Here is a 23,143-nt window from a genome sequence, read left to right as displayed (position 1 = left end):
TAATACTCTTATCAACATTGGAGTGGGCAAATATGCTGCTTTATGCAAATGTATGTATATATTTATTATTGGAAATCAATTAACAACACAACACAAAACAATGACAAATATTGTCCAGAAACCCTCACAGGTACTGCATTTTGCATAAATAATATGCTCAAATCATAACATGGCAAACTGCAGCCCAACAGGCAACAACAGCTGTCAGTGTGTCAGTGTGCTGACTTGACTGTGACTTGCCCCAAACTGCAGGTGGTTATCATAAAGTGGGCATGTCTGTAAAGGGGAGACTCGTGGGTACCCATAGAACCCATTTTCATTCACATATCTGGAGGTCAGAGGTCAAGGGACCTCTTTGAAAATGGCCATGACAGTTTTTCCTCGCCAAAATTTAGCGTAAGTTTGGCGCGTTATTTAACCTCCTTTTGTGACAAGCTAGTATGACATGGTTGGTACCAATGGATGTATTAGGTTTTCTAGTTTCATATGATGCCAGTATCTTAACTCTAGGTTTAAAACTGAGCCCGCTACAACCTTCAAGAAAGATCAATTGTGTTAACGTGTGATACCAACGCACAAAGCACCCTTTAGAGCCTGTATGAAACACTGGGCATTCTATTAACTACAATGTAAACCCATCCGCGGCAACAGTAAACACTCAGAGAAAGGGCTCCAGGAGTGTGGTGACGTAGTCTAAGGCCCTGACACACCAAGTCGACGGTCGGCCGTCGGTGATAGGGGTGTAAGAAAGTAACGAAAATATCTAATATCGCGATGTTATGTTTTGTGATACTGTATCAATTCTCAAAAAACACTGTTGATTTTTAATTAATAGTTTACAAGCGAAGATCAACTCAGTCAATACTTTTTTTCATTTGCAAAGATATGCACCATCTCAGTGTATGTGCCCTCTCAAAGTAACTAAGTTACTCAGATTTCATGCATATGGTGATGTGTTCTTTATACTATGACAGTTTTCAGTTTTAAAATCGCAATATATTGAATCGTAACCCCTGTATCATGATACGTATTTCAGCACCAGATTCTTGCCAATACACAGGCCTAGTGTATAAGGCAGCCGAGAAGTGGCGCCAGGAGGTATGACAAAGCCTCTGTATGTGACAAGTTTGGATGAGAACGTGTTGGGATGCTACATCCAGAACCTGTATGGCAGCCTCATAAAAAGCCCTCAAACTATTTTTATGTGCTGAGACCATAAAATGTTGAATTACAAGAATCAAATATAGAAAGAGTGAAAAGACATCGTGTACTTCATCTGTCTTTTTGCAGGATAGATGGTTGTTGTGTCCCAGTAACTATAAGGCAGAGTTTCAAACATCCCGTCACTGAAAGCATTGCTCAATTCTGAAGAAAACCTCATGAGCAAACAGTGACGTGTCGAGGGCTATAGACTGAATGTTGGCAGAATAAACACACACACACACACACACACACATACACTCTGCAACCTGTGATTGCTATTCTTCATGTGTGTGGGTGTGTAAAGGAGAGAGGGCAGGGTCTCGTCTTCCTTTACTCAAATGTCAGAAAAGCCAAACAGTCTTCAAACACTCGGTTGTACTGAACAGGCATCATGCTGTGCTTCCTCCTCCTGGTACGTAACAAAGCCAACTTTAAATCTTCCTGAAATTACTTCAATTCAAATTTAACGCCATTATTTCATTTTTATAGATGTCAATTTCTGATTGAATTCAGTATTACTTAAAAAGCAATATATATTTTTCTTTATTTGGGAATGAAAGTATGATTGATTTTAAATTATGAAATAAGGTTGCATGATTTTGATTATTATCAGTTAATATTATTTCCTATCACTTTGCTGGTGTATACGTTCATGTTTCCCTATAGGTCAATTTCTTCCCACAGAAGCGTTTAAATCAGTGATTATAAAAGTGAGGTCGGGGGACCACCAGCGGGCCGTGTTACTCTGTTAAGGGGTCCTCGAAATAATTTGCTATAAACTATAAAATTGTGCTGTATCATTAAAAAGTGCATATCTGCAGATGGGGACCATTTCCACCACTAAAACAAGCATATTGTGTCCGTTACCCCCCAACCACGTTAGCTTTGGGCCAATAGAAACTCTGATATGTTTGTGACACACAGCAATAAGTTCATTATTATAAAGTTGAAGCACTAACTGAAAGTCAGCTTTAGACTGGTAGGTTTAAATATCTGGATTTATTAGGACTACATGTATGCCAGCCTTGCTGTTGTTCATTTTCTGAAAGCTTTTCAGATCAATGATTGCAATTTGAATAAAATGACCCTCTGTTTAAAAGTTATATAAGTCGTGTTAACATTCAATAATATTGCAAATTTCCCCGCTCTGGGACTAATAAAGGATTATTTCATCTTATCTTAAAAGGAACAGTGTGTACTATTTTGGGGGCTCTATTAGCAGAAATGGAATATAATATTCATAACTATGTTTTCATTAGCGTATAATCACCTGAAACTAAGAATGGTTGTGTTTTCATTAGCTTAGAATGAGCCATTCATATCCACATAGGGAGCGGGTCCTCTACATGGAGTCCGCCATGTTGCTGCACCATGTTTTCAGTGCCGTCTGACTTCAGTTGCTCCTATAGTAGTGTTATTATGGTAAGGATGGCCTCTGAGCGAGATGAACGCCATTACCACGGTTTTGCACTCGGCGGCTCACGTTAGCGCAGTCTTGGAAAAGGGAGGAGTGAGCAGAGGGGTACTCAGTTGGTTGCAATCTGCAACCACACCACTAAATGTCCAATCCTACACACTGTACCTTTAACTTGAGTCAAATTAAAATGTGTTTTTGTTTATCACTACGAAACAAGTCTGGAGCATTTAGGTTGAACAATTTAAGAATACAAATAGTTCCAATGACATTTAAGGAATGTCCCCCCCCCCCTCAGGTGAATAAACAGGTAGACACGGGCGCTTGTCAGCATGGAAACGGCCTCTGTGCTCTACTGTATCCTGTCGGTACAACTGTATTTTATTAAAATATATCTTGTTTATAGGCTACATGTCTACAGACTATCAAAATAGGCACGGGAAGTGCATTATTATCATACTGTTGGAGATGTGACGGTGTTTTTGTTCCGCTGCTTTGCGCAGAGCTGACACCCAACCGCCCGCCCGCCTGTTCTCTGTCCTCCCCGGCTCTCTGGAGCACTGTACCCCGCTGTTGTGTACCTCTTTAATGCAAAGTGCAAAGTACAGTATCCCACTGTGATACTATTGTTTCTGTGGAAATGCCTGTGTGTTCTGGAATGAACTTGTTTAAGACTCGTGCTGCAAAGTTGTTGAACCAGTTCAGAAGTTTCACAGCGTTGTCACGTATTAACTGAACTGGTTCAACAACTTTGCAGCACGAGTCTTAAACAAGTTCATTCCAGAGTGTACAGACGACTATAAATTATGAGCTGTCGCCTCAAACAAACAGTCCTACTTTGCATACTATGAGCTTCATTGTGAAGACTTCAGGTTGGGGGTTTGTCTTCCAGGTTTTTTATTCGTCGAGTGCAACATGCTCAGAGCTGCTGAGCCGTCACAGGAGGACTTGGATCATTGACTCCTTCACTATAGAGGAGGGGCATCCAGGACCCTTTCCTTATGAGCTGGGCAAGGTGAGAAAACCACCAGTCAGAAAAACAGTTTGCATTATTAATTTTCAAAGTCTAATACAAAATTTTATCAATTGATAAACCTATCGATCGAAACCAAACATTACCATTTGTGTGCAAAGCTCTTAGGACAATCAATGCTTTAATAAGTTGTCTTTATCTGTCTGTAATGAGCTTTATCTTGACACATCATTTCCATCAATCTTCTATCCAAATTTTTTTTCACCATGAAAACACATAAATAACGAATACAAAGTCTCAATTGTAAAGAGTTTGGTGTTGTGTTGTAGATAAATATAGGGCGGAGCTATCGAGTATACTTTGACCTCTATGGGGAAGGAGTGGATGAGGAGCCAAAGGGAGTTCTCTCCATTCACAAAGAGTCTGGCACCGTGTCGGTCAACCGGGCCGTGGACCACGAGGAGAACACACTGCTTAAGGTTAGACTCACATATCACATACCAACTAGTCAACCACTTCTTTATCTGTGCTGCTGTAGAGTTCTACACACTGATTAGGGATGCACAATCATATAGTTATTGGTATTGGAATGAATTAACACATTGGAAAGTGCTCTGACTCTAACTAGGGATGTAAGAAAATATCAATACACTTGAGTATCACGATATTATGTTTTGTGAGACCGCATCGATTCTCAAAAACAATATTGATTTTTGATTAATAGTTTACAAGCAAAGATATATGGCAGACAGTGGGTCAGATTGCACAAAAAGTATAATGTTGGATGTTACAGGGACGGTTATACATGCAAATGCAGATCCCACTGTTCTGACTCCATAAAAAAGTAAACTTTTTTTAGTTTAGATTTTATGCATATAGCGGTGTGTTCTTATATTATGATAGTTTTCCCAAAAATTAAATTTAAAAATCGCAATATATCGCAATGTATTGAATCGTTACCCCTGTATCATGATACATATCGTGAGGCCAGATTCTTGCCAATAACACTATCAATTCATTTCTAGGGCCTGTAACTGCAGCTCATACAAGCGTGACTCCTCACAGTGGAGTTGCACACTTAAATCTTGTTTTACTCCATCTCATATTAAAATATCCAACAATTCAATCACATTGTTTTTCTTTACATTGCGACTAACTTTGAGTCATATATTTCAATCTATAGCTGAGATTTGAGGCCAAAAAGACAGATTTGTCGCTTGACACCAAATTGGGAGTTGAAATCTCCATATTGGACATCAACGACAACCCACCGCGCTTTCAGAGGGATCTGTATGAAATCAGCGTTGACGAGGGAACCACACAAGGTAAAGAATAAAATGAAGAATATACCTCTAAAGAAAGAATCAATGGCTATTAAGTATACTTCTTTCCCAACAGGCTCCCGTCTCCTGACTGTGGTAGCCTATGACAGAGACCTGCAAGGGACGCCAAACTCAACATTTCACTATGAAATCAAGTCTGTGTCTCCAAACCCTCCAGACACGGAGTTCACCATCAACGAGTCCGGAACAATCTCATTCAAAGGATGTTTGGATAATGAGGCAAGTGTCAGCCTGTACAATACACACTGTACTGTAAATCAAATTATAGAAGCATTTCCTGTTCTGCTGGGTCTTCCCCTGATTAGAGACTGTAGAATATGACATGTGGTATTTATGCATGTGTGTACTGTACATCATGCTGGCGTTGAGCACTGTCTGATTACATGTTAAGTATGTTAAAAAACACACCTACAGGGCTCAACGCTAACTTTTAAAATGTGGTTGTCAGACCATTTGAGTCACCTTGTATTTTGAGTAGTTAAGATACTATGTAGTTATGCGTCAGCTTAATAATGACAATATGTACATGTCATGTGTATGTTGTAATGATGCTTTGCAGTATAATTTTCCATCCAGCTCAAAGGGGCACTTCGCCTCACAAATTTCCTTTTTGTTTTTTATTCAGGTTCATCTAGTTCTTTGTCAGTTGAATCTAGGGCTGCAACTAACGATTATTTTCATTGTCAATTATTTTCTCGATTAATCGATTAGTTGTTTGGTCTATAAAATGTCAGAAAATGGTGAAAAATGTTGATCAGTGTTTCCCAAAGCCCAAGATGACGTCCTCAAATGTCTTGTTTTTGTCCACAACTCAAAGATATTCAGTTTACTGTCATAGAGGAGTAAAGAAACCAGAAAATATTCACATTTAAGAAGCTGGGATCAGAGAATTTTGACATTTTTTTCTTAAAAAATTACTCAAACCGCTTAATTGATAATCTAAATAGTTGGCGATTAATTTAATAGTTGACAAGTAATCGATTAATCATTGCAGATATAGTTGAATCAATTTTTACATTAATTTCTGATGTTGATAGGTTAGTTGAAATTTTCAACCCACAGCCAAACAACTTAATTTGCTTCACCATTTTCTCTAAAACAGATGCCTGTGCCCATGCGAGTAAACACACCAACGCACTCACAGCGTTGTCACGTATTAACTGTAACAGCAATATTTAAATATCACTAATGCAACAAATATTAAAAATGTATTTATTCTGGGGTGCTTGTTTGCTGTTTGCTGTTTGCTCTGCCTATTTGTTACATGTTAAGTGGTTGCCACTGATGGCAACCAAAGGCCAAGAATTGGATGCCAATTACTCAAAATGGTGACCTGGAGACCCTTACTGTCAAGCCCTGCACTTACCGTACATGAAGCAGGGTAAAGAGTAATCTAATTTAGTATCTATATATGTCAGTGACTGGATAATATTGCTATTTATATTTAATATTTAATGGATATATTCATATAAAAAAGGGTATACCTGCAACAAAACAAACTTTAGAACAATATTGATTGTGCAAAATGATCAAGCGTCTTTTTGAAGATACACTTATCATTATAGAATAAAAAAATGTACCATGACTGGATTAGTAACCCAGCTCTGTATACTGATAATCTAATCTAATTATTGTTGCTTGCTTTTGTTAAGGTGGCTGAAATGTTCACAGTGGTGGTGGAGGCCAAGGACCACGGTGACGTAGTCAGTCTGTCCAGTTCAACCACTGTTGTCATCCACGTCCAGGACGGCAACAACAACCTCCCGACCATCAGCGGACAAACAGTAAGCAGTTGTCGTGACAACATCCCAGTGATTTCTGCACACAGTCCGTCATACTATTACACACCCATGCAGTAATCCCACCTTTAATCTATGATGCTGATGTAGTAGGAAAAGAAAATGAGATATTATTAACTTTTTTTAATGTATAATTGTCCATAGGGATGAAACCAAAACAAGCAATCAAACATACTAAATCAGAGAAATGGGTAATTAGAAATAAAGGAAGGAGAGAAAAGGTGAATAGATAATAAATGGATGAGGAATACATGTAGATCTGCAACAATTAATTGATTAATCAATGAGTTGTCAATGATTAATCGGTTTGAGTAATTTTTTAAGAACAAAACATCAAAATTGTGGTTTCTTTACTCCTCTATGACAGTAATCTGAATCTCTTTGGGTTGTGGACAAAACAAGATATTTGACGACATCATCTTGGGCTTTGAGAAACACTGATTGACATTTCACCATTTTCTGATATTTTATAGACCAAACAACTAATCGATTAAGTGAGAAAATACTCAACAGATTAATCGACGATGAAAATAATCAGTAGTTGCAGCCCTAAATCCATGCTGTAAATTGCAAAATGACTTTACAAAAACATAATTACATTTTCAGTTTCAGTTTACAATATAATATAATTATTTTTAATAAGTGGATGGAGTGTTTTTCAAATGCTTTGTCAGTAATGTCATTTTATATTGGTATTTAACCCCCGAATATATGACCCTGAAAACATTATTTTGAAAAACTTTAGAAAACTGCAGGTTATTAAAGGGAATATACAACAGATTAAGTTAACTTTACACTGTTAAGCGCCATATTAGCTCTACAAGTGAATAAACAACAGCATAATCGACTCTTGGCATCTCCAAGTAATCGTAGGTGAAAAATGTAGGCCACACTTATTAATTCAGGATGTGTACATACTCGATACTACCAGTAAGAAGCAGAATTTTTTTCCCTTAAGCTCTGCCCTTCTGATTCATACAATAGGGCTCTAGCAAAGTAAAAGAAGAGGAGACCGGGACCTCTCCTCTGCGGCTGCATGCGACGGACGAAGACACTCCAAACAGCCCGGCATGGAGAGCCAAATACAGCATCCAGGGTGACGAGGGAGAGCACTTCAAAATAGAGACAGACCCAGAAACAAATGATGGAATCCTGACTGTCATAAAAGTAGGTGATGTTTAACTGCATGCTTTACATACAGCGACACCCACCTCTGGTCGGATATGTAATTAACACACGCCTGTACATGTAATAAATGAACAATAAAAGATAACTACTGTGTGATTTCAGCCTTTAGACTTTGAGGAGGAAGCACAGAGGGAGCTGAATATCTCAGTGGGAAATGAGACGCCATACTTCTCCTGTAAAGTGAAAGAGAGGACGCCCTCGGGCCTCTGGGAAGTTGACACCAGTAACGGTGGTGATGATACTCATCCTCACTCTGTAAAAGTCATCATCGAAGTTGAGGACACCAACGACCCCCCACGGTTCGGCATGGCTGTCAAAGACGCCATGCTGGAGGAGAACGCACCCACTGGGACCTGGGTAGAGAAAGTGACCGCCGTGGATCCCGACTCCACTCACGCAAGGGATTTTGTGTAAGTGGGATGTTTATTACATCCGCCATGGTCTGTTTGTCAGCAGGATTATGGGGGAAAAAACTACTGGCCCGATTAACATGACACTTGGTGGAAGGGCCAAGAAAGAACCCATTAAATGTTGGAGCAGATCCAAATCACGTGGCAGATACACATTATTTTTCACTTATGGAAACGGCCTTGGTGCGGGTCTGCGCTCTCCAAGTGCCCTAGTTCCATTACTTTTGAGCTCTTATCTGGAACCTCCTACACTAAAGCAAATTGTATTTGTCCACAGGTACAAGGTAGGAAATGATCCTGCTGGCTGGGTGACGGTGGATCCCCTCACAGGAAACATCACAACAGTCACAACACCAGACAGAGAATCTCCTCATGTTGTTAACGGTGTCTACACCATCTTACTGCATGCAGTGGACCACGGTAAAACTCAAAGTGATACTGACCAGCACTGACACAAACAACCAATTATTATTAGATTTCTATGACCAAAGAAATATTTCACAGACTGTATATAAAGTGGACGTCACTCTTTGGTTTGCGGACTACGGTTTTAAAGCCTCAGTTCGGCATTTTGTCTGTCACCAGGAGTGACATGAGAGGATGAAGAAGACTTGAAACTAGCGATTGAGACCATAAACTCATGTTTACAATGTTTACTGAGGGAATAAATCAAGAGAGAAGTAGGCTCATTTTCTCATAGACTTCTATTCAATCAGACTTCTTTCAGGAGTCACCCCCTGCTGGCTATTAGAAAGAATGCAAGTTAAAGGCACTTCAGCATTGGCTTCACTTCTCAGACCCGGAGGTTGCCCACTGTTTGTGACCATATTTGTAGGGATGGCAATGTGCATCTGCCGGTCAGTTGATCAGTCGGTCGGTCCACCAACAATCCTAATGACTTTGGTGATCCACTGACTTTTCAAAGATTTCACTTATTCTGTGAAATATCTCAAAATCTGCTGGACTGATCGGCACAAAATGTGGTACAGACATGAATGTTTCCCAGATGATGAACCCCAGAAGTGGAAAGAGTAGTAGACTACTAGAATATTTGTGCTCAAGTAAATGTAAAGACATCAGCAACAAAACCCCTATATGACCAAACCAACAGACAGGCACACTGCAGTCTGATTATCAATAACAACCAACTGCCTTCCTCAGTGTAGCCTCACAAGAATAAACCAGAATAGAGACACAATTCAGACAATTAAACAAAAATGATCGACAATAGGCAAAATAAAACAAGCTATGGACACAACTGCACCCGAAACTTCCTTTGGAATAATCAACAGTAGAATAAAATACCAACAAAGCAGACAACGTGGAAATGTATAAACAATATAAACTCCACAGTGGCTGCAGGCAAAAACACACATATTACAGCAGAGGAGAGACTGCATAGTTTTCAACATATTTCTATGGTTTTTAAACACGTTGCTAGGCAACCAAGTGATTATGGAGTTCCCATCTGTAGAGTTCAACAGTGTGTTGTTGTACTCACCATTCTGCCAGCGAAGTCCTCCCCAATCTGCTGCAGGTTCAACTTCTCAAAGCACAACATAACCAGTCCACTCGGCCTCTCCGTCCCAGTATAACCACTCCACACAGCCTCTCTGGTCTCACTGCGCTCCTCAAATTAAAAACGTTCTGAGCTGAATGAGGCCAAAGCGAAGCAAAGACACGAAACTCCTGTGTTTTTTTGACAACAGCCGCTGCCGCCATTTTGGGCTGAAAACACACAGTGTGTTCCAATCCACGTGCTTCCTGAAGTACACTTCAATGTAGTGCACTGTGTGCACTCTGTACTAACTTGAGTAGTGCGTAAATTTCAACGGGGTAGGGTCATCTCAAATCGAATACTCAGCGGCGCACTGACCGTAAATGACAATCGCAACATTTTACCGCGGCTCGCTACCCGCCAAAATATCTTCTTCTTCTTCAGGGTTTTACGGCAGCTGGCATCTTTTGTGTTGCATTGCTGCCTCCTTCAGGTTTTACCCCTCAACTACCCGCCAAAATATCTGCCTGCTTTGTTGATGAAGAATACACAGAAAACTAAAGCAAAGTGGAAATTACGTTTTGAATGTCGTCGCCTACGATGTGTCCTCCTGTTGGCTGAAAATGCACCGGTATGTTTAAGTATTGTATTGTTTTATTCTGTTATCTATGTTTGAATAGTGGTCGTGGTCCCGCCCCTTCCGCTACGTAGCCAAGATGGCGACAGTTGAGTGTGGAAAGTGTCCAGCGTTCCACACTCAACGATCTGACCGTTTTGAGTACAACATCCGGGTACTTTGAGTGCACTACATTTTGCCGTACTTCCCAGTGTGAACGCACTTATGCACTCAAATAGTAAGTGTAAGTACAGAAGTACGCGGATTGGAACACACTCTTAGTATATTTGGAGTACGTTATTGCTCAACACAGGCCATTTCGGAAGTATATCCCAATGGTATATAAATAATTTAGTTTTATTTTTTTACTGCACTTTTTAGGTGGACGTTTTACTGGTGTCCGGTAGTCGCTTTCAGTCCAAAATGGCAGAGGCGTAGCTCTGCGGCTGGGCGCTGATGTTGCAATGGAACCAATAATTGACTTTCACTTCTGGAGAATCCATCAGCATGTTAGCATTTAGCATCGCATGTTAGCATTTAGCATCACATGTTAGCATTTAGCATCACATGTTAGCATTTAGCATCGCATGTTAGCATTTAGCATCAGATGTTAGCATTTAGCATCGCATGTTAGCATTTAGCATCACATGTTAGCATTTAGCATCACATGTTAGCATTTGGCATCACATGTTAGCATTTAGCATCACATGTTAGCATTTAGCATCACATGTTAGCATTTAGCATCACATGTTGCCAGACCCAGCATAACGTTCCTCCTGCTGACAGTCACGGACATCGTGGGTGTGTCACTTACTTGCCGGGTGATACAACATTGTTTAACTATGCCGAGGTACAATAATGATAATTATAACCACACATATCTGATCCTTAATCTGTGCTCTAAGAGGCCTCACGCGGTGAAGTTGAACTCGGCGGACCGTTAAAGCAAACGTTGATGACGTCAACGGTCATTTCCGGAGCACCTGCAGCTTCTTCTCTGATGCCTGTGTTGCCAGATTTGGCTGATTTCCGCCCATTTCGACTTCTTTTGATTAAGTTGCTGGGAGAATACTAGTGTTTATGGAGGACCACAAGAGTCACGTCAATAGTAATGAAACATATAAGATAAGATAAGATCAGATATTCCTTTATTAGTCCTGCAGTAGGGAAATTTGCAGTGTACAGCAGCAAAGAGGATAATGCAAAAAACAAGATGCATCAGCTAACACAGTAAAAAAGAGCTAAACAAAGTGTAACAAAATATGAACTGTTTAAATAGAAGGAAGTATAAAAATAGGAGCAGTATATACAGCATTGACAATAAACAGACTATTAACAAAATTGCACAAGTGGAAAATGATATTGCACAGTGAGAATGAAATGAAATTCCACCTGAAAATATCAGGTTAATTGATTAAAAATATCAGGTTAATTGATTAATAACGAATTGTACAATAAAAAATAGCCATTGATAAATATGTTAATAAATTGATTATTAATCTATGAATACATGGATTAAATTACAAAGTAATTCATAATTTGACATTGTATAATGGGCAATACAAATAATAATTATAAAAAGAATTTACAAATATGAATCAATCAATAAATATTTCAAATTAAAAAGGAATTTACAAAAACACCATAAAATAGTCAAAAAGTACATTATTTAAGAATACATTAATGAATTCATAAATAAATGTAATTTAAAATTTTGTTTGAAAATGCAGTTTGAAAAGAGAAATAATACGTGTTTTTTTAAAATCCCATTTTAATTAGAACTATTTATTGATGGATTACTATTTCATTTCATATAATGTGAACATATGAAATTAAATAGATCCCTCCTCTGTTGCTCTTCCTGAGGTTTCTTCCATTTTCTTTTTTTTTCCTGTTAAAAGAGGTTTTTTTGTGGGGTCCTCAGGGTAGTACTGTAAAGGACAGAGGGTGTCGTATCCTGTACAGATTGTAAAGCCCCCTGAGGCAAATTTGTGATTTGGGGCTATACAAATTAAATTGACTTGACTTGACTTAACATCATGCATGGCTGTAGACTTATTATTGTTTTTCCGTCTTGGACAGGAGAGCCACCATTGACAGGCACAGCCACACTGAACATCCTCGTGATTGACCAGAACGACAACGTGCCTCAGCCGACGGCGGACTACGTCGATGTGTGTGTGTCTGACGGCCCCACCACCACTAACATCACAGCCTTTGACCTGGATGGAAATCCTTTTGGAGGGCCTTTCACATTTGAACTGCTGGGGGATGTCGACGGGAAATGGAAACTGAATCCCTCATATGGTACAAACAGCTATGATATGTAGTGAAATATTTGGCCAAATAAAAAAAACCAAAACATTTAACATTGTGATTATTTCTCACAGGATACACAGCTGGCCTGGTGAAGGAGCCCGGTGTGTATGCTGGCCCACACACCATTGACCTGAAGATCTCTGACATGCAGGGAGAGTTTGGTGTTTACAACCTCAGCGTGGCCGCGTGCGACTGCTCTGTGACACCCAACTGCCGAAGCCACCAAGGCACCGCCACAACAGCTGCCTCTGGTGCTATAGGCGTTGCGTTCGCCTCACTGTTTTTACTCCTGTGTAAGAAACAGAATCATTGCCTTCTGTTGTAGTATCAGAGTATACCGTAATATGTATTCTTGATAACTCACTTCAAGTTGTCGTCTCCGTCTCACTGACAGGTCTGCTGCTGATGGCGGTCGTCATGACCTGCAAGAAGGAGTTCACCACATTGCAGGCCGGTGATTCCTCTGGAGAAACCCTCCTCGTGTCAAACATTGAGAAACCAGGAACAGACTGCAGGGTCACTGCTTGATACATTTGCAAACAAACCAGTGATACTTTCCCAGATTTGTCTACATGCAAATATCAGTAACTGTTTCTTTTCCCCTCCAAGCTATCTGCCAGTGTCCTGGCACTGTCCACTGATAAGATGCACCAGAACACATCTAATGGTCTGCATGATGGAATGCAACACAGCAAAGCTTCAACAAAGGTGGGTTAAGATGGAAAAGATATGGACAAACTGCTAAATTTGAAGTAGGTGTGTGTCTAATAATCTTCAGATTTTTATGAATTTCAATGAGGAGATTGTTTGTTGATAAATTAACAATAATTTATTACATGGTGCATGATAATATGAAAAGTGCAAAGTCTTCGGCAATTAGCCTCCATCGTTACGTAGTATATTAAAGTGGGTAGTGATGCTGTGGTGAGATTAGGTATATTCCCCCCCAGGACTCTAGACACTGGTGGGTTGCATCGGTTCGTACTGAAATGACAACTAATGGCAGCAGAGAACAATTTCAAAATTTGAAAGCAACGATATGATTGGCTCAGGGAGCTCGTGGCAGAATCTGGTTGGTTAACTCAGAGTGAAACGCCCGTAGTAGGCTGATAGAGTAAGAGCCGGTGAGACACAAAGATTTGTGAATGAATGAAAGTATAAAGAAGGTCTTCCTGACTGAACTTCTGCATAAGCTTCATGTGTGGACGTGTATACTGTATTTCAAATTAGAAGTTTATCACAGTTGCCCTTTCACTCAACAGGATACGGAGCAAAACGTCATCTACAAACACTTCAGAGATCACAGAAGAGAAAATGTTTCCTACCTATTCAATGACAACTGGAGCCAGGTAATATGCACTCATTAAAGGTCAATTATAATCAGTCACAACTGTGCATTCAAATATTTTATGTTTCAATCCCTCTTTCCTCCAATTATAGACAACCTGGAATTCTGTCATAGCCAATGGCTGCCATCACACCCACCAGGTAGACTGTTTGATTTGTGCTCATTGTTACCTTGAGGCAGAAGCTGTGCTTTCCAATACCCATACTACCATACTATTTAGTATGTCAAATGCAGTATACCAAAAATACCAGGATATCCTACTACATCTGGTCGCATTTTGCAGTATGCAAGCCAGCATGCTTTTCTGGCTGTTCTGACCCACAATCCTCTGCACAGTGCATACATGAGCAAGAGGGTCAAAGGTCAAGGCGCAATGTTATTCAGTAGTATATGGTGCCTTCAAATGAAACTTGTGAACTTGTGTTTACATGGGAAGTCGTGTACACAATATGCTTGGCGTTCAAGTGGTTAAGTCGTGAGAACATTGCTGCTAGGCAACGGCAATATTAACGTTACTGTCGGCGTCTAGAAGCTACAGAGGCTAACAATTTAGCAAGCAAGTGGGTAAATGTAAAGGCATAATAACAGGAAAATGTTGATATTCCCAACGGCATCTTTTTCCTGACATATTATAAATTTACAATATACGACTAAAATTACAATATATCAACTTATGTACCGAAAAATTGACCTCCATTTCTGACAACGTCAACAAACATGTCACAAGTCGTAAACTTGGAGCTCAGAAACTTTCCGCTTACAAGGCTGTGAATACCTCAAGAGGGAAGTGTTCATGTGAACTCTTCCCATGAACACAGTACACACGACCCCATTTGAAGGCACCATATGTCCCAATTGTGTGCATACTGCATGCAACAGTACGTACTTTGTAAAGGCCGCTCCTGTATGTACTAAAAGTAAAAAGTAAAAGTACGCATTTGGAACGCACCCTTAATCTTTATGTGAACTTGTTTTTGGACAGATTGACGATATGAGCACAATGAATTTCCTCTACAAAAGGAACTCAAGTTATGCAAGAGAAGCAGCTCTCCTGGCTTTGCTTCAAACGGTTGGTAGTACACTTACAGCGTCTACTCTGTGAAAGCATGCATGTGCCTGCAGCAGTAAAACAAGCACTGCATTTAGACTTTGATTTGTCCACTCCTCCTGCAGAGGCTCTCCTCTCTCCAGGAGACAGAGGGAGATCTAAACTATCCGCCTCACCTCTACGCAGATGAAGGGGACTCGGACGACCTCTCCGAGCTGGAGGACATCACCGTTTCTGACGACGATTCATTCCAGGAAGCGCTGAAGGACTTGGGCCTCAGGTTCAAGAAACTGGCTTCCATTTGCAAGCCACCACATATACAAAACTGAACATTATGTACCAACATATTGAGCGTTGAAACAAATTTTTGAAACTACAAGCTTTGGTTTTAAGGGTGATGGATGTTAATGACAGATGAAAGTAATACTGTTAATCATATGTTATTTAATAGCAACTGTTACAAAGTCCTCCAGTTTTCATTTTACAAGTAGGGGAAAAAAAATAAAGTACAGCTGTCCTCCAAAAGCTATTCGGAGTTACATTTGGACAGTTAAGCAGAAAAATGTCATATTTAGCAACAAAAAAAAAATTATGTGCCTGCTGGCCTGTTCAAAAGACAAATTCCACATTGCATTTTACTAAACTGCCAATTAATAAATTTGCTTCTAGCATACAGCGGCTTGATTAAAGAAATTGCTCTCCCATTTCATATAATAAAGCTTCAAAAGTACAAATTCCCTAAAATTTGGGATGGAGGAAAAAAAAAATCTTAGCTTCAAATGGGGAAAGAAGGGAGGTGCTTTTTAAATAAGTAGAAAACTACAATATTTACAGGAAATGTGAACAAAAAAAGAAACCAAAAAAAGAAAAGCCTTCACACCCTTCCACTGCCAATTTTTGGGAGGGGCCGCTGCTCGGTGGAGCTCTGTCCTCTGCGTCCTCGGCCCCTGAAGCCTCGGCCTCTCAGGAAGCGGCCGGGCACTCCGAAAGTTTCCATGTTCATCTTTTTCTCCTCTGCCCAGGTGGTTCTCCTGAGGATGCACCAAAAAAAACAGACTGAGTAACATGTTGATGTTAAACTGTTAAGTGTGTTACTGTTCAGGAAATTAGCTCAGCTGAGGTTAAACGACAGTTATGGCAGTTACTGAGATTTACAGGATGTCAGTGAACATGTTTTAAGCTTAGACGCTGTAAAGCCTGTCTGTCAGTTGTCAACTACCTACGACAGTGATTGGCGATGGATAGCGTGATTCTGATTGGAAGAGAATTAGAGAGGATGTCTTGTTGTGTTCGGGAAATAGTTAGATGTTAAGCAGGATGCTAGACGGAGAGCATACAGTAAAGCAGTGAGGTTTTGTTGTTTTGGCGCTGGCTACGGCCTACAGTAGCCGGTGTACTGCCCGCTAATAAAGTACAAGCGAAACTGGCCCTTGTCTCGTAGTCTTCTTACTGAGGGATGCTACAATATGTTAAAAATGACAAACCGCTGAGGTAACAAACAACAAAAGTTACATAATAATAAAGTTACACCTGGGCTTAAGGTCTGAGGAGATGTTGTCAAAGAAGCATTTGGCTCTGTCGTAGTATTTATCGCCGAGTGTGTCCTCCTCCTGCGTACCCTGGCTGTCCTGGGCCTCCCCCCCAGATTCCACCTTTTCAACTGCAAAAACAAAATGCATGCACCTTAAATTGCCGTATATACTGTACGACGTGCACTGCAACTGAATTGACCGATGTCCATTGAAATAAACATACCCACAACCTCCTTCGTGAGATCATCTTTAAACTGAGCATTTGCGGATTCAAAATCATAATCTGACTCAAACTGCAGGGTTGTGGCCTTGGTCGAGTTCTTCACCAGAAGCTGACCTCTGCTTCGATTCCTGGACCTGCGACTGCCTGCACGCGAGCACCAGAATGAGTTCAGACAAATACTACAAACACTGCAGTAAAACTAGTTTACCATCTACAACAGGTTCATCTGGTGTTGGATATTTCCATTTCTTATAAACAAATGAGCATATAAGCATTTACTTTGACAAAACTCCTGCTGTACTTCAGCAAAGTCACGACAAAACAAATATTCATTGGAATCCGTTCAGAAAGAAACAGTGTATATTTTATTTTAATACCTTGTTTTTCTCTTTGTTTCTGGTTCTCGGTGCTCTGGCCTTGAACCTTGGCTGCACTTGGCTGAGATGGTGCCCGACCTAAACATAAAAGAAATAAAATTAGAGCTGCAACTAACAATTATTTTTATCATCTGTTATTTTCATTGTCAATTATTTTCTCGATTAATCGATTAGTTGTTTGGTCTATAAAATGTCAGAAAATGGTGAAAAATGTCAATCTGTGTTTCCCAAAGCCCAAGATGACATCCTCAAATGTCTTGTTTTGTCCACAACTCAAAGATATTCAGTTTACTGTCATAGGAGTAAAGAAACCAGAAAATAGTCTCATTTAAGAAGCTGGAATCAGAGATTTGACTTTAAAAAAATAGTTGGCAATTAATTCAATAGTTGACAACTAACTGATAAATCGTTGCAGCTCTAAATTAAACGTCAAAGTTGCCCGTCTTCAGCTGGATTAAAAATTGAAGCAATGCAAGAAACAGGATTTCTCTTGTATGTTATGAGCCACTGTTCAGTTTTCTTACTGCTTGGTACGTTCTCCTTCTGAACCTGGCCGGAGCGCTCGGTTGGACGAGCAGGCTGTCTGCCCTGCGGCTGGGTTGGAGTCTTGGAGCCTCTTTTCTGGGCGGTGGCGGCGGTGGCGGCGCCTGCAGCCAAGGGCACGGTCTGGACGGCCTGCTCCACCATGGGAGCTCTTCTGGCGGGGATGCCGTGAAGTCCTGGTACTGAGGGAGCAAGAACAAACATGGTGGGGCTTGATCAACTGCAGATACATGTGAGAAACAGCCCACTGACATTCCACGATAGTGCTGGGGAAAAAAAGCTGAGAGTAAAGATGATTAAGTGAACCTAGGCCTAGTGCTGCATTGTACTGCTGGTTGAGTAGAGAAGTAGCAGCCAGCTGGTTGTAGGTGGGCATCATGTCTCTGTATGAACTCCAGCGTGGGTGATACGCAGCAGAGGAGTTGCCAAGGGATGACTGAAACAAAAAAATAAGACAAAAAGGAGCTTGTTTTATCAATTGGGATTACTATTATTTTTGATTAAAGCAGTAGTGGGTAGATTTGGCGCAAAAATAATATTTTAAAAAACGGTCACTATATCCTGACAGTAATGTCTCTGTATCCTCCGGTGCGCCTAATGGCATCTAAAAGATTTCATAGGCCGGAGGAAAACAACCAATCAGAGCCGAGCTGGAGCCTGCCGTCTCTGAGCAGCTGGTCAAACTAACTAACTTTGCTCCGGCTGGTGGGTGGGGCTTGGTATTTCTTCAACTGATCTCAACATGGCTGCCGGGGCACAAACTTTCTCATTTTACAGCTAAACAGTACACTACAAGATGTTTCTGAAAACATCTGAGAAGAGAAATAGGCATTACAGTAACAGAATATTGATTCATATTTGATCAGCGCTGCCTAGTTTGACCAGAGTTCGCGAGCTGCATCCGTTGAATGAACAGCCAATAGGAACGCTCTCTCTCTGAAATGACCTGTGATTGGCCAAAGTCTCCCATCAAGGCCTCGACTTTTTAAAGCCTGAAAACAGAGCCATGAGGTGCAGAAGTCTAGTTCTCTCAGAACACTTTTTTTGCAATATGCTGAAAGGTTATTGTGGAATTTTTGGCCAATGATGCCAAAAATACTCTTCCTACTGCAGCTTTAATGCCAAATACTGAACATCTAGAAAAAGGAAGTGACTTTAAAAAGTCCAAATCTGCACTCACCTGTACAATAGCTGGGTCACGAGGCAGTCCATGGTATTGTTTCGGTGGCTCGGACACAGTGATATCTTTAATGTCACTTCCTCTGAAGATTATGTATTCATAAATTTCATCTTTGGGAGGCGCTGGTCTGTCTGTGTGCCGGTCCTCTGTCCCACAGGATTTAACTGTTGGATTGGAATAAAAAAAAGTTACTTTTGTTTACACCCAGCATGCTGTTTACATTCAAAAACAGACTTAAAGATCTGTGAACAACTTTAATGAAGAGATAGTTGTGAAAGAGAGACGCACGTGTCTCCTCGGCCTATCCTCCTACCTTTGGCTAATGCCACCGTGGACCTGTCGGTGTCGACGGACGACAGGATTCCTTCATACCGCATCTGAGCCTTGGATATCAAACTTATCTTACTGCCGATGTAAGGGGTTCCTCCTCCGGCACTCATGTTTGCAGCGAAAATTTTCAAATTGCAAAGCAGCGGCTAAATCACAGAGCATCAAACCACAGCAGACAGCAACTAAGAGCATTAAACCACAGCAGCACACCAGACACCAACTAATCAATCAGCTATGTGCGCAATCAGCGGACACCTGCGCGCTTTATAAGATAGCCAGTGACGCACCTCTCTGCTGATGCTCTTCACTGCGTGTTAAACAGGGTTAGTTCCTTTAGTCAGCCGGCGCACACCGCGAGAAACAAACACAAGTCTGTGATGTGCAGCCTTGTTATAACTGGATAACCTATTACCATGACAAGCACACCAAGACAGGACAGGCTATTAACAAACTGAGGAGACTGAGGGAGATTACAGTGGTGGCCAGTGGTTTAAAACAGTTGCTCTACTTGTAATTTACTCCCATGATGACAGAATTTATTTAAATGTCCCATATTATGCCCATTTTCAGGTTCATACTTGTATTTTGTGTTTCCACTAGAACATGTTCACATGCTGTGATGTTCAAAAAAAACTTTATTTTCCTCATACTGTCAGCCTGAATATACCTGTATTCATGCTCTGTATGAAACGCTCCGTTTTAGCTCATTTCAACGGAATTGCATTGCTAGGCAACAGTTTGGGTCCATGTTTTCCTGTCAGCTGATGTTATTTACATACACTGCAACAGGAAACAAACTGAGACACATTAAGAATATTTACGTTTAAAACTGTGTAATGGTCCAAATATTGTATATTTATGACATCACAAATGGACAGAAATGCTGACGGCTTGTTTCAAACACACAATTTCTGATTATGGGCTAGGTGTATTTCTCCGTATATTGAACGTTTCAATACTTTCACAGTATTTATATAGCACTTAAAACTGCTTTATAATATAACAGACAAGACAATCTCACTTTTTACAATAGGGGACAATGGGATAATTATATTAGGGCTGTCAATCGCTTAAAATATTTAATCGCGATTAATCACAGAATTGTCCATAATTAATCGTGATTAATCTCAAATTAATCTCACATTTTTTATCTGCTCAAAATGTACCTTAAAGGGAGATTTGTCAAGTATTTAATACTCTTTATCAACATGGGAGTGGGCAGATATGCTTTCTTTATGTAAATGCATGAATATATTTATTACTGAAAATCAATTAACACAAAACAATGACATATGTTGTCCAGAAACCCTCACAGATACTGCATTTAGCATAACACAATATGCTCAAATCATACCATGGCAAATAACTGACCCCTTTGAAAATGGCCATGCTATTTTTTTCCTCGCCAAAATTTAGTGTAAATTTGGAGTTATATATCTTCCTTCGTGACAAGCTAGTATGACATGGTTGGTACTTTGGTAGCTTTAAAACTGAGCCAACTACAACCAAAATAAATCACAAGTTGCATTAATGCAACTTGTGATTTATTTTAGGGTCACCTATGTGGGTGGCCCAACCACCTAATGACCATCCATGGAAACTAGATTTGTTTGGCTTTGAATAAAACTCTGACTATGGCATTTGTTCATTGGCGCGAAGGACTCAGATGTGTGGGACAGACACATTTAGATGAATGATTTGTAAACAATTAAATAATTTTAATATGGTGTAAAGTAGTATGTATATGAAACATATTTATTTGAAATAAAATTATAATTGATTTAGCTCATTTTACATATCTCAACATTGGAATCACAGTTGTACATGAAGAAAAGTGGTGATTGGACCCATAAAATGCTTCATAAATTATATTAAATCACATTATTTGGTAATTATTTTATATTTCAAGATGGGTAATAACATTGTATATTTTTATAAAGCATTGCACTGCACATTCTAACAAAAAATCATTGCTGGAACATTAAAAATGCCCATAGTTGCAGAATCACCCATATATGAAAACCAAAAAAGGACTTTTTGTAGTAAGGGGGTCTTAGACACCTCTTAGATTGGACTGTAAATGTATAACTTTTGAGTATTTGGATTTATATGTCAACACATAAATGAAAGTATAAGTAAACTTTATTTGCATTGTGCATTTACCCAAAAAGTTAGCGCACGTGGGAGTTTAACCACATTATTATTAGTCTCGTGACTGCTGGCAGAGCTGCAGGCTTCAGTATTTCCTCTCTAACAGGAGGGTGGAGGGTGGGGCGCCCTCGAACGCCTCTTTACAACAGCTACTTCTTCACTTGTTGGCCAAAAACACTGCAGCCATCTTGCCCAGCGGATCAACAGTGAGTAAACTCTGAAATTCGGGTTGTTGGCTTGTCGTAAACCCCGTTATTATTCTACCGACAGTCATGAGGTGTAATTGTGAAACGGAACAGCTATCGTGGTGTTGTAAAGACTCAGGCGGTAACGTAACATTTGGTGAAGACATTTTTCGCTTTCGACTCGATGTTGTTCCGTCTCATGCTTCCTCTGTAATGACAGCTGAAGCCATTCGGTACCGCCTTCTAGAATGCTCAGCAGCCAATCACAGCGCTCCGAACTCCCCCGCACGGAGACGTTCGGTCGTTCTGCGCATGCGCATGTCAGTTGGGTAAGTCCCTCACTTTAGTGATGGGAATTCCGGCTCTTTTTAGTGAGCCAGATCATTTGGCTCAGCTCACCAAGACGAGCCGGCTCTTTCGGCTCCCAAACGGCTCTTCTTTTTACCACTTCTGCCTTTTGTAATTCAGCCAAATTTAGCGCTGTTTTGACCTATGATTAGTATGTGTGCACATATATCACTTAAATTATTCAATATAATTATACTAAACCTTATAATTTCCAGAATATCGTAATTTTACATACTGCTTCGTTTCCGACTGTCACTCAATTGTCTGCTATCCGCGCACCACGCTCCTCTCTCTTTCTGTCCTCCACTCCCTCCTGTTCTGTACCTGTAGACCGTTAGCGCGCCGCGCACCCTCGCCCCTCCCTGCTTGATGGTATGATCCTTATCTGTCATCACCTGATTGGTCGCACGGACGTCATTAACACACTGAAGTATGGCAAAATGCAGCACACTCGAAGTACCCAGATGTTGTACTCAAAACGGTCAAATCTTTGAGTGTGGAACGCTGGACAATTTTCACTCAATTGTTGCCATCTTGGCTATGTAGCGGAAGGGGCAGGACCACGACCACTATTCAAACATGTGAAAATGGCGGCAGATGATGCAGGAGCTTTTACGGTACTGAACAACGTACCTTATAGATGTCTATGGGCTACGTAGATAACAGAATAAAACAATACAATACGTAAACATACCAGTGCATTTTCAGCCAACAGGAGGACACATCGTAGGCGACGACGTTTGAAACGTATTTCCACTTTGCTTTAGTTTTCTGTGTATTCTTGATCAACAAAGCAGGCAGATATTTTGGCGGGTAGTTGAGGGGTAAAACCTGAAGGAGGCAACAATGCAACACAAAGGATGCCAGCTGCTGTAAAACACCAAAGAAGAAGAAGATATTTTGGCGGGTAGTGAGCCGCGGTGAAATGTTGCGATCGTCATTTCTGGCAAGTGCGCCGCTGAGTATTTGATTTGAGACCCTACCCCGTTGAAATTCACGCACTACTCAAGTAAGTACAGAGTGCACACAGTGCACTACATTGAAGTGTACTTCAGGAAGTACGTGGCTTGGAATACACTGTCAGTAAGTGCATGTAATGCCTGTGGCGCGAAGAA

The 23,143-nt window shown here is 40.4% G+C and overlaps 3 protein-coding genes across 4 annotated transcripts in view; 1 reads left to right on the top strand and 2 right to left on the bottom strand.

Annotated features, from left to right (window-relative positions):
• LOC141754143 (uncharacterized) overlaps nt 1–11,389 on the bottom strand; it is a 44,957-nt gene extending 33,568 nt beyond the window's left edge. Inside the window, exons 1-2 of one of the 2 annotated variants that reach the window (XM_074613227.1) lie at nt 11,259–11,389; nt 9,832–9,982 (exon numbers count right to left, since the gene is read on the bottom strand). The gene's annotated coding sequence lies outside the window, so the exon portion shown is untranslated. Of the gene's footprint in view, nt 1–9,831; nt 10,179–11,258 lie in introns of those variants that run through there. The other variant, XM_074613073.1, reaches the window with a different exon arrangement.
• cdh27 (cadherin 27) lies at nt 90–15,785 on the top strand. The gene is made up of 17 exons (XM_074650077.1): nt 90–1,615; nt 3,510–3,632; nt 3,920–4,069; nt 4,774–4,915; nt 4,989–5,152; nt 6,586–6,717; nt 7,717–7,899; nt 8,023–8,330; nt 8,608–8,750; nt 12,527–12,751; nt 12,835–13,056; nt 13,158–13,279; nt 13,373–13,471; nt 13,957–14,112; nt 14,204–14,251; nt 15,094–15,180; nt 15,285–15,785. The coding sequence occupies exons 1-17, from the start codon at nt 1,595–1,597 to the stop codon at nt 15,486–15,488; spliced, it is 2,529 nt and encodes an 842-aa protein (XP_074506178.1). The 5' UTR covers nt 90–1,594; the 3' UTR covers nt 15,489–15,785.
• LOC141754444 (protein LSM14 homolog B-B-like) lies at nt 15,584–19,593 on the bottom strand. The gene is made up of 8 exons (XM_074613536.1): nt 19,328–19,593; nt 19,015–19,178; nt 18,141–18,270; nt 17,816–18,016; nt 17,292–17,369; nt 16,915–17,058; nt 16,690–16,819; nt 15,584–16,190 (listed from the first exon to the last, which is right to left on the bottom strand). The coding sequence occupies exons 1-8, from the start codon at nt 19,452–19,454 to the stop codon at nt 16,034–16,036; spliced, it is 1,131 nt and encodes a 376-aa protein (XP_074469637.1). The 5' UTR covers nt 19,455–19,593; the 3' UTR covers nt 15,584–16,033.
• Between the last annotated feature and the right edge of the window lie 3,550 nt (nt 19,594–23,143).

This window comes from Sebastes fasciatus, chromosome 1 (genome assembly GCF_043250625.1).
Source record: "Sebastes fasciatus isolate fSebFas1 chromosome 1, fSebFas1.pri, whole genome shotgun sequence".
Lineage (NCBI taxonomy): Eukaryota > Metazoa > Chordata > Actinopteri > Perciformes > Sebastidae > Sebastes > Sebastes fasciatus.
This window is presented reverse-complemented; position numbering and strand designations above follow the sequence as displayed.

What these genes read in the sequence shown, in the direction of transcription:
- LOC141754444 (XM_074613536.1), bottom strand. Translation starts at nt 19,454, where the DNA reads ATGAGTGCCGGAGGAGGAACCCCTTACATCGGCAGTAAGATAAGTTTG. An exon ending in GAAGGAGAACGTACCAAGCA is followed by an intron (nt 17,370 to 17,815) that starts GTAAGAAAACTG and finishes TTTTATGTTTAG; the next exon opens with GTCGGGCACCATCTCAGCCA. An exon ending in TCCTCAGACCTTAAGCCCAG is followed by an intron (nt 16,191 to 16,689) that starts GTGTAACTTTAT and finishes GTGCATCCTCAG; the next exon opens with GAGAACCACCTGGGCAGAGG.
- cdh27 (XM_074650077.1), top strand. Translation starts at nt 1,595, where the DNA reads ATGCTGTGCTTCCTCCTCCTG. An exon ending in TGCTGTGCTTCCTCCTCCTG is followed by an intron (nt 1,616 to 3,509) that starts GTACGTAACAAA and finishes TTTGTCTTCCAG; the next exon opens with GTTTTTTATTCGTCGAGTGC. An exon ending in CGACCATCAGCGGACAAACA is followed by an intron (nt 6,718 to 7,716) that starts GTAAGCAGTTGT and finishes TTCATACAATAG; the next exon opens with GGCTCTAGCAAAGTAAAAGA.